The sequence below is a fragment of the Meriones unguiculatus genome, chromosome 11 (assembly GCF_030254825.1).
Source record: "Meriones unguiculatus strain TT.TT164.6M chromosome 11, Bangor_MerUng_6.1, whole genome shotgun sequence".
In the NCBI taxonomy this organism is placed as follows: Eukaryota; Metazoa; Chordata; class Mammalia; order Rodentia; family Muridae; genus Meriones; species Meriones unguiculatus.
In genome coordinates this window covers 16772423-16787748 of record NC_083359.1, presented here as the reverse complement: position 1 = coordinate 16787748, position 15326 = coordinate 16772423, and the positions used below count along the sequence as shown (strand labels likewise).

The window sequence follows — 15326 nt, the reverse complement described above, 5'->3', positions numbered from 1 at the left end:
GAGTCTTGAGGCTTAGACTATGAACTCTAAGCTAAGCCATCCCAACCCACTTATGCTCACCATATCGGTGATAGTTCATGGTGTATGGCATGACATCTGGGCGGCATTCAGCTTGGGTAACGTCCCTCTTTCTGTGTCTCAGGCTTTCTCCAAAGTGAGCGTTTCCCTTCTTTAACCCAGGGCCGTTCCGGAGCCTGATTGTTGCTTTTCCTGCTTCAGGAACAAAGTACCAGGCCACACTGAGCGTGGATGACTGCTTTGGCATGGGCCGCACAGCTTACAACGAGGGAGACTATTATCATACCGTGCTGTGGATGGAGCAGGTGCTGAAGCAGCTTGATGCTGGGGAGGAGGCCCCCATAACCAAGTCCCTGGTGCTGGACTACCTGAGCTATGCCGTCTTCCAGCTGGGTGACCTGCACCGTGCTGTAGAGCTCACCCGCCGCCTGCTCTCTCTTGGTAAGGAGGTTAGGGGCTGGGGCTGGCAAGGGAGCTCAGCTCTTCGGGCCACACAGCTTGATCATCTCTTGGAACCCAATCAGTTTGATTGTCACCTGGCCCGGGTTGAAAGTCTTAGTGATTTCAACTGCCTTCCCAGCTGCTGACTAGCTCCTTACCTACAGTCCTGGTGTTAGGCCTTGTCTGGTTGCTGATGGCTACTTGAAGGCCTGTGACATCCTTGTGTACATGTGTGTGTTGCCCAGGCACATGTGTGGGCATGTGTTTGCAAGCGCATGCACACACGTGCACGTTCTGTGGCACTTTAAAAAATAAGGGCCTAGTGTTGTGTGGCTTGCACCACTAGGCAGGATGGACCCTTGAGAATCAAGCTGTACTTCCGGGTTGCCACAGTGACGGTAATTCCATCTGCTAGTGGCCTGAGGTCTAAAGTGGGACAGAGCGTGCCATTTGTACTTTGTATGTCTTGTGAGGTGGGGCGGAGCAAGGCCCAAAGCACTGTGGGTTTATTAAAGCCCTCTAGTTGCACATCTTACCAATACATGAGAATGTTGTTGTCTGGAGCTTCACAGAGCATCGAGGATTTGGCTTATCACTGCTTTCCAGGGGGCCCAAGTGTGAGGCCCCCTGCAAGGCCAGCGTGGGTGGAGGGTTTTGTAGATTCTGTCAGGCGAGTTAGTAAGAGCCTTGGACAAGGGGTCAGGACATCCTGATTCTTCTTCTGTGGGGTCTCGTCTTGAGTCACTGAACACCTCTGGAACTCAGTCTGGTCTGGGGAGTGACATAGGAATCCTGCTATGGTACTTCAGATGCTGGGATGTCCGCCAGAGCTGTGGCTCTTCCATTTTTTAATTAGTTAATTAATTAAGTGGGTCAGTGTGCAAGTGCCACAGTGTACATATGATGAGGGACCAACTCCAGGGAGTCTGTACTCTCTTCTCACACCTTTTAGGTCCTGCGCATAGAACTCAGGCTGTCAGGTGTGGCAGGAAGCACCTTTACCTGCTGAGCTCTCTGGCCTATCTTGTAGCCCCCTTTTTTTTCTTTAACCAGTGTCTCAGCTGTAGCCAGTGTGTGACGTGGTTGCTAGACCTCCCTACACTCCGAGGAGTGGCTTTAAATAGCTACAGCTAATCACAGGGAGGAGGCAGAGCCCAAGACTCGAGGGGCCTCCTGGAGGCTTGAGAAGGGAACCCCCTAGTTACTAGCTAACTGTGCTCTGCTTCGTCTTCTTTGGACAAGACGAAGGAGCCTCTGTTGGCTCTCTGTCTCTGACTAATATGCCCAGGTTAGACACAGCAGCCAGCAGAGCTCAGCACACCAGTGGGCTGCCGGGAGAGAAACGGCTCACGGAACAATTTCTGTAAGTGACCTGACAGATGCTTGAGGTTTCCCTGTCCTCACGTTTTGCTTTTTCCAGACCCGAGCCATGAACGAGCCGGAGGGAATCTGCGGTACTTTGAGCGGTTGCTAGAGGAAGAAAGAGCAAAACCGTTGTCAAATCAGACGGAAGCTGGACTAGCAACCCAGGAGAACTTCTACGAGAGGCCTGCGGACTACCTGCCCGAGAGGGATGTGTACGAGAGCCTGTGTCGTGGGGAGGGCATCAAACTGGTGAGGCCTGGGGAGGGGCCGGTGGTCAGGTTGGGCATCTGAGCGCTGGCCCTGGGAGGCAGCACTGGGAAGCTCCGCTGCTCATTTGCACTTTGCTCAGCGTCTGCGGAGGCTGGGAGCTGGGTGTTCTCTGATGCGCAGGGCAGGCGATTGTCCCCTCAGACGCTCCAGGAGAATTCCGGTCCCCCAGGGCATTGTTGCACCCCCCCACCCACCCCAGTGTGCCTGCCTATCATTTACCTCATTGGTTTGAGGAAAATGATGGATGTGGATATGCCTCAGGTCCCCAGGGCAGTCACAATACAAATGACACATAAGACTCAGTGGTTAAAAAAAAAAAAAGAGAGAGAGAGAGAAAGGTGACACTTCCTGGGCTTGGTGCCTGTGTCCCTGTCTTTTGAGAGCCTTAGGGTCCCACTGGTCCTAACAGATCCTTATGAGGATGCTCTCACCTTTCCTGTGTCCCCCAATTGGCTCCCAGTACTTTCCGTCTGGAAGGCTTCTCCCCATCCACAGTGCTTCAGGCCTAGTCAGATCTCCACGGAAAGGGTCAGGAAGTGTCCTCTGCCACAGGAGTTGTGGGGATGAGGTGATCTTGAGGGAGAAGAGGAGCTGTGTGATTTGTGTGAGGTCACTTCCGACTTTGGTTTTCTTCTGAGGTGAAGCTGAGGATAGCCTTGGCCACGGAGGGGCTGAGGGACCTGTGCTCTGTGCTCCCCAGACGCCCCGGAGGCAGAAGAAGCTTTTCTGTAGGTACCATCACGGCAACAGGGTGCCACAGCTCCTCATCGCCCCCTTCAAAGAGGAAGATGAGTGGGACAGCCCGCACATCGTCAGGTACTACGATGTGATGTCGGACGAAGAGATCGCGAGGATCAAGGAGATCGCAAAGCCCAAAGTAGGTGTCTCTGTGGGTCCTGCTGAGGCACTGCTGGGCCACAGTCCCTCCAGCTGCCTCTGGGGGCCAGTTTGTCTGCTTGCCGATTCCTTCTCACCTGGTTGAAGGGCTGGTGTATGCGTCACTTTTAGAAACTTCGTAGGCCCAGAAAAGTGATCTGGGGAGCTCTTGATCAGGGCTGCAGTGAGGTGGTGAGAGCTGCACCGAGGTGGTGAGGGCTGCAGTGAGAGGGTGAGGGCTGCAGTGAGAGGTGAGGGCTGCAGTGAGGTGGTGAGGGCTGCAGTGAGAGGAGGGCTGCAGTGAAATGGTGAGGGCTGCAGTGAGGTGGTGAGGGCTGCAGTGAGAGGGTGAGGGCTGCAGTGAGGTGGTGAGGGCTGTAGTGAGGTGGTGAGGGCTGCAGTGAGAGGAGGGCTGCAGTGAAATGGTGAGGGTGAAGTGAGAGGTGAGGGCTGCAGTGAGAGGTGAGGACTGCAGTGAGAGGGTGAGGGCTGCAGTGAGAGGTGAGGGCTGCAGTGAGAGGTGAGGGCTGCAGTGAGATAGTGAGGGCTGCAGTGAGGGATGAGGACTGCAGTGAGAGGTGAGGGCTGCAGTGAGAGGGTGAGGGCTGCAGTGAGAGGTGAGGGCTGTAGTGAGAGGTGAGGGCTGCAGTGAGAGGTGAGGGCTGCAGTGAGGTGGTGAGGGCTGCAGTGAGGTAGTGAGGGCTGCAGTGAGGTGGTGAGGGCTGAAGTGAGGTGGTGAGGGCTGCAGTGAGGTGGTGAGGGCTGAAGTGAGGTGGTGAGGGCTGAAGTGAGAGGAGGGCTGCAGTGAGATGGTGAGGATGAAGTGAGAGGTGAGGGCTGCAGTGAGGTGGTGAGGGCTGCAGTGAGATAGTGAGGGCTGCAGTGAGGGATGAGGGCTGCAGTGAGAGGTGAGGGCTGCAGTGAGGGATGAGGGCTGCAGTGAGAGGTGAGGGCTGCAGTGAGAGGTGAGGGCTGCAGTGAGAGGTGAGGGCTGCAGTGAGGTGGTGAGGGCTGCAGTGAGAGGAGGGCTGCAGTGAGATGGTGAGGGTGAAGTGAGAGGTGAGGGCTGCAGTGAGGTAGTGAGGGCTGCAGTGAGAGGTGAGGGCTGCAGTGAGAGGGTGAGGGCTGCAGTGAGAGGTGAGGGCTGCAGTGAGAGGTGAGGGCTGCAGTGAGAGGTGAGGGCTGCAGTGAGAGGTGAGGGCTGCAGTGAGGTGGTGAGGGCTGCAGTGAGGTGGTGAGGGCTGCAGTGAGGTGGTGAGGGCTGCAGTGAGGTGGTGAGGGCTGAAGTGAGGTGGTGAGGGCTGAAGTGAGAGGAGGGCTGCAGTGAGGTGGTGAGGGCTGAAGTGAGGTGGTGAGGGCTGCAGTGAGAGGAGGGCTGCAGTGAGATGGTGAGGGTGAAGTGAGAGGTGAGGGCTGCAGTGAGGTAGTGAGGGCTGCAGTGAGAGGTGAGGGCTGCAGTGCGGACTACAGTGAACTGTTTGACTTGGAGGAGGGTGTACATCTGTATAATCTGGATATTCTTCATCTTCTCTACTTATTCATGTGTTTAAATTTTCAGTTCAAACACACCTTACACATTTCTAACTAAGCTTATTTCTCATTGATTCTGTTTTTATTAATTTTCTTCTTGAGAGTATTTTAACTGGTTTCATTTTTATATTAGTATATAATTTATATTATATATTTAATTATTGAATAGCATTTTTCTCTTTTTTAATGTAAGTTCAGAATGGCTTCAAACTTGCCATATATATGTATATATGTACATGTGTGTATATATGTATACATACATATATATGCATAGACACATACATATGTGTATATATATATACGTATATAAATACGTGCCCACTCATATGTGTATATATGGACAACCCTGAATTTCTAATCCTTCTGCCTCCACCTCCCAAGGGCTGGGATTGCAGATGTGTAATATTACATGGTTTATACAGTGCAGGCAATCAAGAGCGGGGCCTCATATGTGTTAGGCCAGCACTCTTTTAACTGAGCCATGTTCCTATCCTGATATGTCAAACTTGGTTTTTGAAATATCTCTCACAGTGATAACTAGTGTTTATTGAGGTTGGTGTGACAGGGACTGTCTCTGGCATTTTATGTGTATAAACTGTTGTCTGTTGCAAAGACACTGACTCCATCTTTGTTTTCCCTTGAGGCACTTGAGGAAGCTGACCTGGGTAGGTCAGAGGTGGTAAAAGTTAGTCCTTCCTTGACTTTTTTGGTTGACTTTCTTGGGTTATCTTGGCAGGACTGCCATGTGCCAGCAAGGAAGATGTTTTATCCTTCCTAATACTTACAGCTCCTTCGTTTTGACCATCTCATTGTGCTGCCTTGAATTTCTAGAACGTTTTTTGCAATGGACCTTCTTGTCTTGTTTCTGAGTATCATGGAAATCCAACCGATATTTGCTGCTATGTGCGCCATTGATTTGCTCGTTTTGTATCTGTGTCATGCTGATACAGTTTATTCTTCGATTTCCAGCCCATAGATGATTCGGTCCTATTTCCTCTCTTTTGAAGATAACTGTGGGCTGCCATTTCCGCAGCCTCCTGCTACCACAGGTGATTGGGAGGGAGGATGAGTTGGCTCCTATTGTGTTGTTTGTAGTAGAATTATGGTTGCTGAGGTGGCCAGGAGCTTCCACTCATAGACAGACCTAAGATAGGTCCCTGTGGTAGCCCTGGGGCCCGGGAGCCTTGGAAGAGCCTTGGTTTGAAGACCTCACACACCAGTAGACAGGGTCTGTGGCTGGGATCAAGGATGTGACTGAGGGTCAGTCTAGTCAGTGTGTGTGGATAACTGTAACCAGGACTCATTTTCACTTCCTGGGTCAGTTTCTAGAGAAGAAAACTATGTTGCTGGTTTCCAGCCCAGGGATTTTGGCATTGTCAAGCCAAAATCTCCAGAGATTCCCTACCTGCCTTAGTCCCAGACACTGAGCTTTTCTCTCTGTGCACATGCATACATGGGCAGCGCGGATGGGGCAGGTGGCTGGCATGGGGCTAACTGGCTTCTGAACAGGAGCCATGTGACAAAGCATACACACCGGCCGTCATGAGCTGACCTCTTCTTTCCGGACGCGCAGATGCTATTCCGGCTTTGAAGCGGGGCCAGCAAGCTTAGCTTGGCTTGTGGGGAATGCCTGGCAGCTGTCTGCGAGTCCCCAGTCTGCTTTCAAAATAGCCCTGTCTGTCCCCAGGGCAGAGCACAGCTGCCCAAAGTCTTTTTTGGGCACCGGGCCAATGCCGAGGCTCAGATGTTTGCACAGGCTAGTGACAATGGTTGTCATCAGGCAGGAATGGCCATCCACCAGACTCAGAAAAGGACCGCAGACAGGAGCCCAGGGAAACCATCTTTCCTGGGTATTCTGGTTTCCATCTTAATATTAGACTGTTGTAAGGCAAAGGGATCAGATGGGTCAGTTTACTTTCTGACCAGACTTCCAGTGTGGCTCCCCTTCTCCATCCCTCCTGTCATTTCCTGTCACAGGCCACCACCACCTCTTGCCCTGATCCTTGTTCTAACATTCGTTAGTCATCTTTGCATTCTGGTCTCTCCTTTGTCAACTCTCCATAGGGTGGCACAGTAGTCCTTACATTCCACTGGGAATGTCCCTGCCTTGCATCAGGCCTTTCCCGTCTCAGGTTGACCATAAGACAGCAGCAGACCCTGGCCTCTGCTTGCCTCTAGCCTCTTCTCATCTCACTACATCATGGAGCCGCATCCTGTGGGCGGTGCCCTTTCATTCCTGGGCCTTTGCACCAATGCTTCTTCTCTGCTGTTGTAATATGGTGCCCTAACCTGGACCAGCAGGTCATTCCTCGGTGCCAGGGTCCTGAGAAGGAAGGACCAGGGGATCAGAGAGAAAGAAGATGGAACGGGTGGGCTCAGGAGGTCCAATAAGCTTTGTCTTATGCCACGCATGCTTTTTAAAAAGTTCAGCATCTTACGTACTGTTTCCAGAAGATAAATGAGACAGTGCCCCTGAAAAGCCATCATACAACGGGGCAAAGTCAGCAGGAAGGTAATCAAGCAGTGTTGCACAAGGAGAAGACAGGACATCTCAAGGGCAAGGATGTCAGAGAGGAGCACACAGCCTTGGGACTGATGTCCAGAGCCCCTTAGAGTGGGAGGGTTTGGTTCTTAGGATCCAAAGCTGCAGCTCCCTGAGGCTCTGCTCCCAGGCCATTACTGGACCTACTAAGGATCAGACAAGCAACTGCATTCCTTCATACACGAGAGCCTCAGAGAATGCCTCGGGTCAGCCCTGCTCTCCGCAGGACCTGAGCCACTTAATGCCCTGTGGCTGCGCTCCCACGGCATTAAGCACACCCGTGCTATGCTACAGTTACTTGGCTGGTTCTCTACTGTCTCCTCTTGACCAGGTTCTATGAAGGCAGGGGTCATGTCTCGGTCAGCCAGTGTGGCACCTGGCATGTAGTGGGCACCCGTCAAATAGTTGTCAAAAGCAAGAGTCAGCACTACTGCGTTTGGCTCACCTATACTACCGCCTGAACATGTCTGTCCTTACCAGGCCCATGTCATGCGAGCCCATTAGGACAGTCCACACCACAAGTAAGGCCCCTGAGCCCTTGCTGCAAACAAGTCTATCCCTCCCGGCAGTACTGTTAAGCCTTCGTATGGAGACTGGGGAGCTGAGGTAGAGGAAGAGGGTGTGTGTGTGTGTGTGTGTGTGTGTGTGTGTGTGTGTGTGTTACCGTGCTCGTGATGGGTGACCTCTGCGTGGCAGTTCACGTACTTCAGATTCCTGTCGTTTTCTCTGTTGACTCTGGGAGGGCCCCACGGGACTGAAAACTGTCTCCTTGCTGAGCAGTGGGAGCCCAGCAGAGCAGGAGGCACAGTAGACAGTGTTTGGATAGCTTCTTGGCAGAGGGTGGGAAAACTTGACCAAGCTAAGAGAAGCCCCAGGTCGAGGCTCAGAAATCGCCCGGTCTGAGCGTGGTGGAGTCATCAGACTGTGCTCCGGCAGTGTGGTGGGTGCGGGCCTCTCAAGAAAGGCCCTGTTTGGGGGAGATACAGGTACGGACCAAGCAGAATTCATAGGCAGAACGGCGCCTGCAGCATGGAAGGATAACCCTGTCCTCTCTGACTTTTCAGCTCGCGCGAGCCACTGTTCGTGATCCCAAGACAGGCGTCCTCACTGTCGCCAGCTACAGAGTTTCCAAAAGGTGAGTGGGAGTAGCAGTACCTTGGGATGAGTGGGTGGGGTACAGCTGCTCAAGCCGGGCTCTGGAGCTTCCCAGCAAGGGCGCAAGAGGCTGCTGCTGCTGCTGCTGCTACAGCTTATCCTGCCTGCTGCGTCTGCTGCGTCTCCTCGCTCTCCATAGCCTTTACTCTCTGTGACCCATTAGTGGTGGCCTTGACTGGGAAAGGATCGTAGGACTTCATCTAAGCCCGTTCATGCCTTCGGTTTTTGCCCTCTCCTTGGTTTTCCAGCTCCTGGCTAGAGGAGGCCGATGACCCTGTCGTGGCCCGGGTCAACCGTAGGATGCAGCATATCACAGGCTTGACAGTGGAGACGGCGGAGCTGTTGCAAGTAGGCTGGTCCTTGCGGCCGGATGACTGGGGAAGGGTTCTGTTGGGCTAGGTGTTTTCCCAAAGTCCTCAGGCTGTGTGAGAGGGCTCTCCTCCTCCATTAGTTAGTCTCCTAACCAAAGTACCCGACAGAAGCAAATCGGCGGAGGGGAGAGCTGCTTCGGCTCACAGGTTCAGCCCGCCGTGGTGAGGAGGCTTGGCATCAGGAGCTTGCAACCCGGCTTGTTCACAACTTGCCAGATCAGGAACCGGATTGCTCAGGCTGGCCAGGACCAACAGTCGATATAACCTTCATAGTCCACACCTGCACTTCTGCTAGCCAGGTCCCAAAGATTCCAGCCTCCAGAAACAGTACCGCCAACTGTAGAGCCATTGTCTGCCCACGTGAGCCTTGAATTCACAGTCCCAGCAGCCACATAAAAGCCGTGTGTGGCTAAGCCTCTTCCTGTCACCCCAAGCGCTGTGGAGAATGCTGACAGGAGGGTTGCTGGGTGACAGCTTAGCTCCAGGTTCAGGGTCTCGAGGGGATACGGTAGAGCATGATAGAGTGGACACACAGCATCCTTGTCTGGCCTCTGCATGCACACAGACATGATGTGCCCACACCACCATGTACACACACCACATACAAATACAGCATACAGGCGTGCACACACACAGCTTGGGTTTTTTTTTTTGTTTGTTTGTTTTGTTTTGTTTTTTTTTGGGGGGGGGCCTAGGGATATGGTGTCTTTGGAGAGTTGGGTGCTTTGGGGCTGTCGGGACCGCTGACAAATTTTCCATGCTGTAATCTCTCACCAGGTTGCAAACTACGGGATGGGAGGACAGTACGAACCACACTTTGATTTCTCTAGGGTAAGGCTCCAAGCGCGAGTAGTTCCCTGGATGCTTTGAGATGACCGGATCTCCTAGAAACATTTCCGCTCCCACGCCCTGTCTCCACCACCTCCCAGGTGAAAGGGGGAAGCTCTGCTGTCGGTGAATCACCCGCAGAGCCCGGTGGAGCCTGGTTGTGTCCTGTCGATGTCGGAGTGTCTGGCTCAATAATAAAGCAAAGGACCTCTCTAGGTCCCTGTGAACATTTTTTTGACCCTTCCCCCTGCCTGTATGCTGCCTGGGGTTCCCTTTACCATCCTGTCCCGTGTCCCGGCTATTCAACCGAAGGCACACTTAATACCGTCCCCTGGATCTTTTTTGTCCCCGTCCTTTGGGTGGTGGTAAGTGAGTTGCAAACTTGGATAAAAGTTGTTGTCTGTTGCAGCGCCCCTTTGACAGCGGCCTCAAAACGGAGGGGAATAGGTTAGCGACGTTTCTTAACTATGTAAGTACTGGGCTGGGCGCATCTGTTCACTCTCACTTAATTTTATAGAGCGATGAGCGCGATGCTTTCAAGCGTTTAGGGACTGGGAATCGTGTGGCCACATTTCTAAACTACGTGAGTATGATCCGCTGCACCTGATGGGCCCTGTGGAGACCCTGGGGCCAGAGGGCTCCCGTAATCCCACCCCACCAGGCCTCATAGCATCAGCTGTTGCACAGTGGTTTCCCAGTGCCCTTCTTGGCTAGAGAGAGTTGGCTTTGGTTCCCATCTCTGCGCTTGCCTTTCTCCTACTCCCTGGCTCCTTCCCACGCCACGCCAACAGTAAAGAAAAAATTATGATTAATTTTTTTTTTTTTTAGCTGTGGTAAAATATACACGACATAAAAACTACCACCACAACTTCTCCGTGTGCTCCGGGGATATTAAATCCGCCCCTAATGTGGATCATTTACCACGTTACCGTAACTCTTCTCACCTCATAAAATGGAAGCTCTTCTGCATTAAACAGTGTTTCCAGAGTTAACTTCCCCACCGCCGCCCTGCTTTCCGAGACCACATAACCTCATCACAAGTGGAGTCCTGGAATTGTGCTTTCCACTGGCTGATTCCCTCAGCCCACTCTCCTTCACAAACATGCATGTTGTGGCATGGCCTGCTTCCCTTTTGAGGGGTACAGTGCTGCCCTGAACTTTGGGAGCGAGAGCCGTGGTGGGCTCTGTCCTGGCACAGAGGGATGGGAATCCGGGGGGCGCTTTCAGAAGGAAACAGCTTCCCTCCGGCTGCCCCTCCCCAAGCACAGGCTGTCAGTTTACCTTTCCCTGTTGTGGTAGCCCACTCTAAGGATGCACAGTCAAGAAGCTTAGAAGGAAAGCTCCCCTTTCCCTCCTTAAGTTTTAACTATGTGCTGGAGGCTGCTCTCTGCGCACATATTGCCGAATGGACCCTATGCAGTCCCCATTGTGAAGTCTGACATTGAAGCCCGGGGGAGAGCTTGTTGTTCAGTTACTATGGAGATGAACACTGAAGAATTTGCCCAGGCATGGGGTTCAGTAAAGGCTTCATTTAGGAAACAGCATGTCATCGAGACTTGAAAGTTGAATGGAAAACTGTGGAATATTTTTTGGCAAAGGGGAAGGTGTGTGTGGAGGCCTAGGAGAGAGAGGGTTGGAGATGTTGGGAAACAGACAAAGGCTAGTCTATCTGGAGAGAGAGGCAAGTCAGACTGACTCGGAGACTCACCGGGCTTGAACCCCAGCACCACGGAAACCACCGGGTTGTTAACTCTTTCTTATCATGAGCCCGCTGAGCGCCTGCCCCTTCAGTCAGGCTGGTATGTGTCATGCTGGGAAATTTCTTAGCTCTAAATTTTACTACCTTATAGGGCATTTTTATTATAGCACAGAGAAAAACAAAACGCCAAAACCAAAGCCAAACAACAACAACCAAAAACCCACACCAAGTAAAAGTGTAATTTAGTTTCAGTCTTACCACAGGAGAGGCGGTGCGGCATTCTGGGAAGGTGAAGGTCTAATTAGAGCAGCTGGAGCCAGAAAAATGGCCGCGTCGGGAAAGGGGTACTCCTGAGATTGGAAGTCATAGGGAACTCCTGTCTAGACCGGGGTGCTGAGCATAGTGGTTTAAGTAAGGCCCAGGCTCTGGGTGAGAATTCAAGATGGGCCAGCATCGGCTTTTTCTCCTTTCTTTTTCTTCTTTCCTTCCTTCCTTCCTTCCTTCCTTCCTTCCTTCCTTCCTTCCTTTCTTTCTTTCTTTCTTTCTTTCTTTCTTTCTTTCTTTCTTTCTTTCTTTCCTTCTTTCTTCTTCTTTCCTTCCTTTTTCTTGAGATGTATTTACATGTACGATTATTTACCTGCAAATATGTATGCATATGTATTGTATGTACCACATGTATGCATGATTCCCCACAGAGGCCAGCAGAGGGCCTTGGCTGCCCTGGAACTGGAGTTACGGGTGGTAGTGAGCCACCAATGAGAGACTGGGCGTGCATAACAGCAGCCACTGCTCTTAACCACTGAGCCACCTCGCCAGCCTAAAACAGCCTAAAATAGACCCGGGTGGTTTCCATCCAAGGACGACCGGAATGTGGTTTTTCTGGGGACGTCTGCTCTTGAACGTCCAGGCTTAGAGGCTGCCCTGATGGACACCACTGGTTAGGCTGCGAGGGGAAGTCTTTCTTGGCTGTAGTGAGCCTAGAGCAGAGCCTCTGGGCAATGCTGATCGTGGTTGTGATAGGGTCATTGCATGCCTTACCACTCTCTGTTAGAGGGGCCAAGCTCTTTGCTTTATGTTCCCAGATGAGTGATGTCGAGGCTGGTGGTGCTACGGTCTTCCCTGACTTGGGAGCTGCAATTTGGCCCAAGAAGGTAAGCTCGATTCTTTGGGGTCACATGCTGAAGCGGGGCTCAAACCTTGTCCACGTCCCCCAGAGCCAGTCACTGTCAATGTGATACAGCTTAATTCCTTCTCACCTGCACCCTGAACTGTGTGTGTTCCCTGCTTCTGCCCAGGGGGAAGGGAGGGTGGGGAAGGCCCTTCAGGGCAGCTGGGTTTCTAAGCTCCTTCCATTTGGAGGCACTTTTGGGGAAACTTCATTTCTAGAGTCCTAGGGCCCCATCCCTCGAACACAGGAAAGAAGGGAGATTTCTGCCAAGTGTTGGGGGGGCTCTAGACTCTTTGATCAGGTCCCCCTGACTGATCTTTAGGCTGTGCCCTGACCACTCACCTCTTTGCCAGGGCACAGCTGTGTTCTGGTACAACCTCCTTCGGAGCGGGGAAGGCGACTATCGGACGAGACACGCAGCCTGCCCTGTGCTCGTGGGCTGCAAGTGGGGTGAGTGGAGAGGGCAGTGCCCTTGACGGTGCCCTCAGCCTGGCATGTGACGGTTGTCTGTAGGTGCAGAGGTAGAAGCACCCGCTCACTGCGGTCGGTTCTGCACATCACAAAAGGTTTTCCCTGCTGCTGGTACCACCCAGCCGGGCTGCCACAGCTGGCTGCCCGCACTCAGAGATGCTCAGAGAGCCGAGGAAGCCCTGGCTGCATAAGCACCATAGGTCCATCGTGGCCTTCTCAAGCCTGGCCCCTGGCAAGGGTTTTGGTGGAGCATAGAGAGAACCGGAAGCAGAGAGGGGAGAGGGTGTCTGTCCAAGGCAAGCAAGACGCATGTGGCTACAACCAGCGTCTTAGGTAACAGGGCAGGGGGACTGGCTGTCCTTGTTGCTTGAAGGAGGGGAGGCCTGAGGTGAGACTGGAGGCTGGGACTGGACTGCAGAGGGTGAACCCTACCCTGGAAGCAGCTGTGGGGAGCTAGGAAAGGCATGGACTAGGCTGTGACAGGAAGGGACCACAGGTGTCTTTAGAACCCTCGGAGTTGGTGTGTGTGCATGGTGTGTGTACCTGTGGGTATGTGTGTGGGTACACAGGTTCCATGCACATGTGTGAAGGGCAGGGCAATTTGAATTGGTTCTCAGCTTCCAAGATGGGGGTGGGGGATGGGGACGGCTCTGGGCATTAAGCTCAGACTGTGAGGCCCCTGACACAAGCCCTGTCGCCTGCCCTGCGTTACCTTTTTATTCCTTATGAGAGTATCCATGTTTGAGGAACATTCATGCTCCGTGCCCACAACATGGCAGCGACAGTAGCTAGGGCACCCGGAGCCCTGGGATTCTGTCTTGTAGCTCGCAGGGCCCGAGGCTCATGGCCGAGCCCCGCCCAGTGCTGACAGGTTCCCCGTCCCTCGAGTCTCAGTTTCTACTTGTCATTATCCCAGCTTCTTGAGACCCTCCACACTTACCCGAGGGGCTCCTGCCTTTGAGGATTTCCGCACCCACCCTGTATGGCTTGGAGCGGCAGCCACACGGTATGCCCCCAGCAGCAATTGGCATACATTTATCGAGTCCCTGGGAGACTTTTGTACCATTGTCTGTGTGCTCATGTGCTTTCAACAGCACATGAGCGCACCGGTGGCTTGCCCCACCCCCCACCCCAGGACATTGCAGTGGCATCATGGAGGAAGCATTGATTTCGGCTGCTGGACCGATAGGGGGGGATCATCACATTTGCTTTCTGTTCACAGTCTCCAATAAATGGTTCCATGAGCGAGGACAGGAGTTCTTGAGGCCTTGTGGAACAACGGAAGTTGATTGACGTCCTTTTCTGCTCCACCCCTCCGTAGCCCCACAGACCAAGTCATCCTCAAGTTCAACGTGATGGATTCCTTTGTATGTCCCAGCTCCTATTAGGCAGGTCATTGGAGGAGCCAGTGCTTGTCTGAATTTGAGAGAGTGTGTCCTGGGCTGAGTCCTGGGTGACCTGAGCCCCAGACTCTGGCCGGCCTACGCCTGCCCTGGCTCCGAGGGTAGCATTGGCGTGGCCGAAGCAGAGCCGGACTGTAGCACCTAGCACGGTGCCTGTGTACCTCAGATGTTTCAGGTGGAAGATGTTTCAGTGAAACCAAAGTTCTGATGCTGTTTACATGTTTGTTTTTATGACATTTCTATTTGTTGTGGCTTTAACCAAAAAAATAAAATAAAATATGTCCTGCCAGAAGCCTCAAATAGCCGTATTGTGGAGTGTTTTGGTTTTGTTATTCTGTTTTGTTTCCAGGAACTGGCGCTGGCTCAGATGAAAATGCTGGCCACGCAAATGCGGACTTGAATTCTGACTTCCGGTATATACAGAAAGAGCTGGGCCAGGCAGCGTGTGCCTGGAATTCCAGAGCTGGGGAGGCGGAGACACGCCTCCCTGGGGATTGCTGGTCACGTGGCCTTGCCAAACTGGTGAGCTCTGGGCTCAGTGAGAGAACTTGTTCCAAAAAAAAACAAGGAGGAGGCTAATAGAGGAAGACGCCTGAAGTGGATGGCCAGTTCCCACGTGCATGTGCACACACAAACACGTACACACGTGAAGGTGTACCACACAATCCAGGCGCTCTTACAGCTTTCCCCCGCCTGTGCATGCATGTCTGCCATGCAGACATTCTGCAGAGCAAAGCTTTAGTCCTGGGCTCTGGAAGTGGTTTTAACGCCTGTGCGTCCTCCGCGGCAGAGTGCACACTGGAGGTAAGCTCGCTCACCTGTTCACCCAGGGAACACGGGAAGAACAGATGTTCACAGCTGGAATGCTGTTAGTGCACACTGAGTTGTCCTCGCCCACAGACAAGGGTGCATGCTTGCATGTGTGTGTGTGAGTGAGAGAGGGAGAGCGCTTTTCTGTCAGCACTCAGAGCCATGTGGGAGGCTCTCCAGGCTGACATCTTCCCTGTTCCCGAAGCTCAGTGATAACCATGGGCTGGTGGTTTGTGGTCCCCATTGAAGTTTCCCTCTGTGACCAGGTCACTGAGTACAGTTACCTCATTTTCTCTGTCTGAGTTTTTAACTAACTGAATCAGTCTGTTTGGCTTCTTTCATTTGCTATTGCTTTAATGGTTCCTCTGTATTGTCATGG

The 15326-nt window shown here is 52.7% G+C and overlaps 1 protein-coding gene across 8 annotated transcripts in view; it reads left to right on the top strand.

Moving 5' to 3' along the window:
• The window catches only part of P4ha2 (prolyl 4-hydroxylase subunit alpha 2), a 54397-nt gene extending 39960 nt beyond the window's left edge, over positions 1–14437 (top strand). For 4 of the 8 annotated variants that reach the window (XM_060363712.1, XM_021658237.2, XM_021658238.2 and 1 more), the window contains 10 exons: positions 181–459; positions 1880–2073; positions 2795–2971; positions 8107–8177; positions 8446–8545; positions 9346–9399; positions 9914–9979; positions 12178–12246; positions 12617–12713; positions 13957–14437. In XM_060363712.1, coding sequence (XP_060219695.1) covers positions 181–459; positions 1880–2073; positions 2795–2971; positions 8107–8177; positions 8446–8545; positions 9346–9399; positions 9914–9979; positions 12178–12246; positions 12617–12713; positions 13957–14027 — 1178 coding nt within the window. In that variant the 3' untranslated portion in view covers positions 14028–14437. Of the gene's footprint in view, positions 1–180; positions 460–1879; positions 2074–2794; positions 2972–8106; positions 8178–8445; positions 8546–9345; positions 9400–9805; positions 9866–9913; positions 9980–12177; positions 12247–12616; positions 12714–13956 lie in introns of all 8 variants that reach the window. The other 4 variants (XM_021658242.2, XM_021658239.2, XM_021658240.2 and 1 more) reach the window with 4 other exon arrangements.
• The last annotated feature ends 889 nt before the right edge of the window (positions 14438–15326 follow it).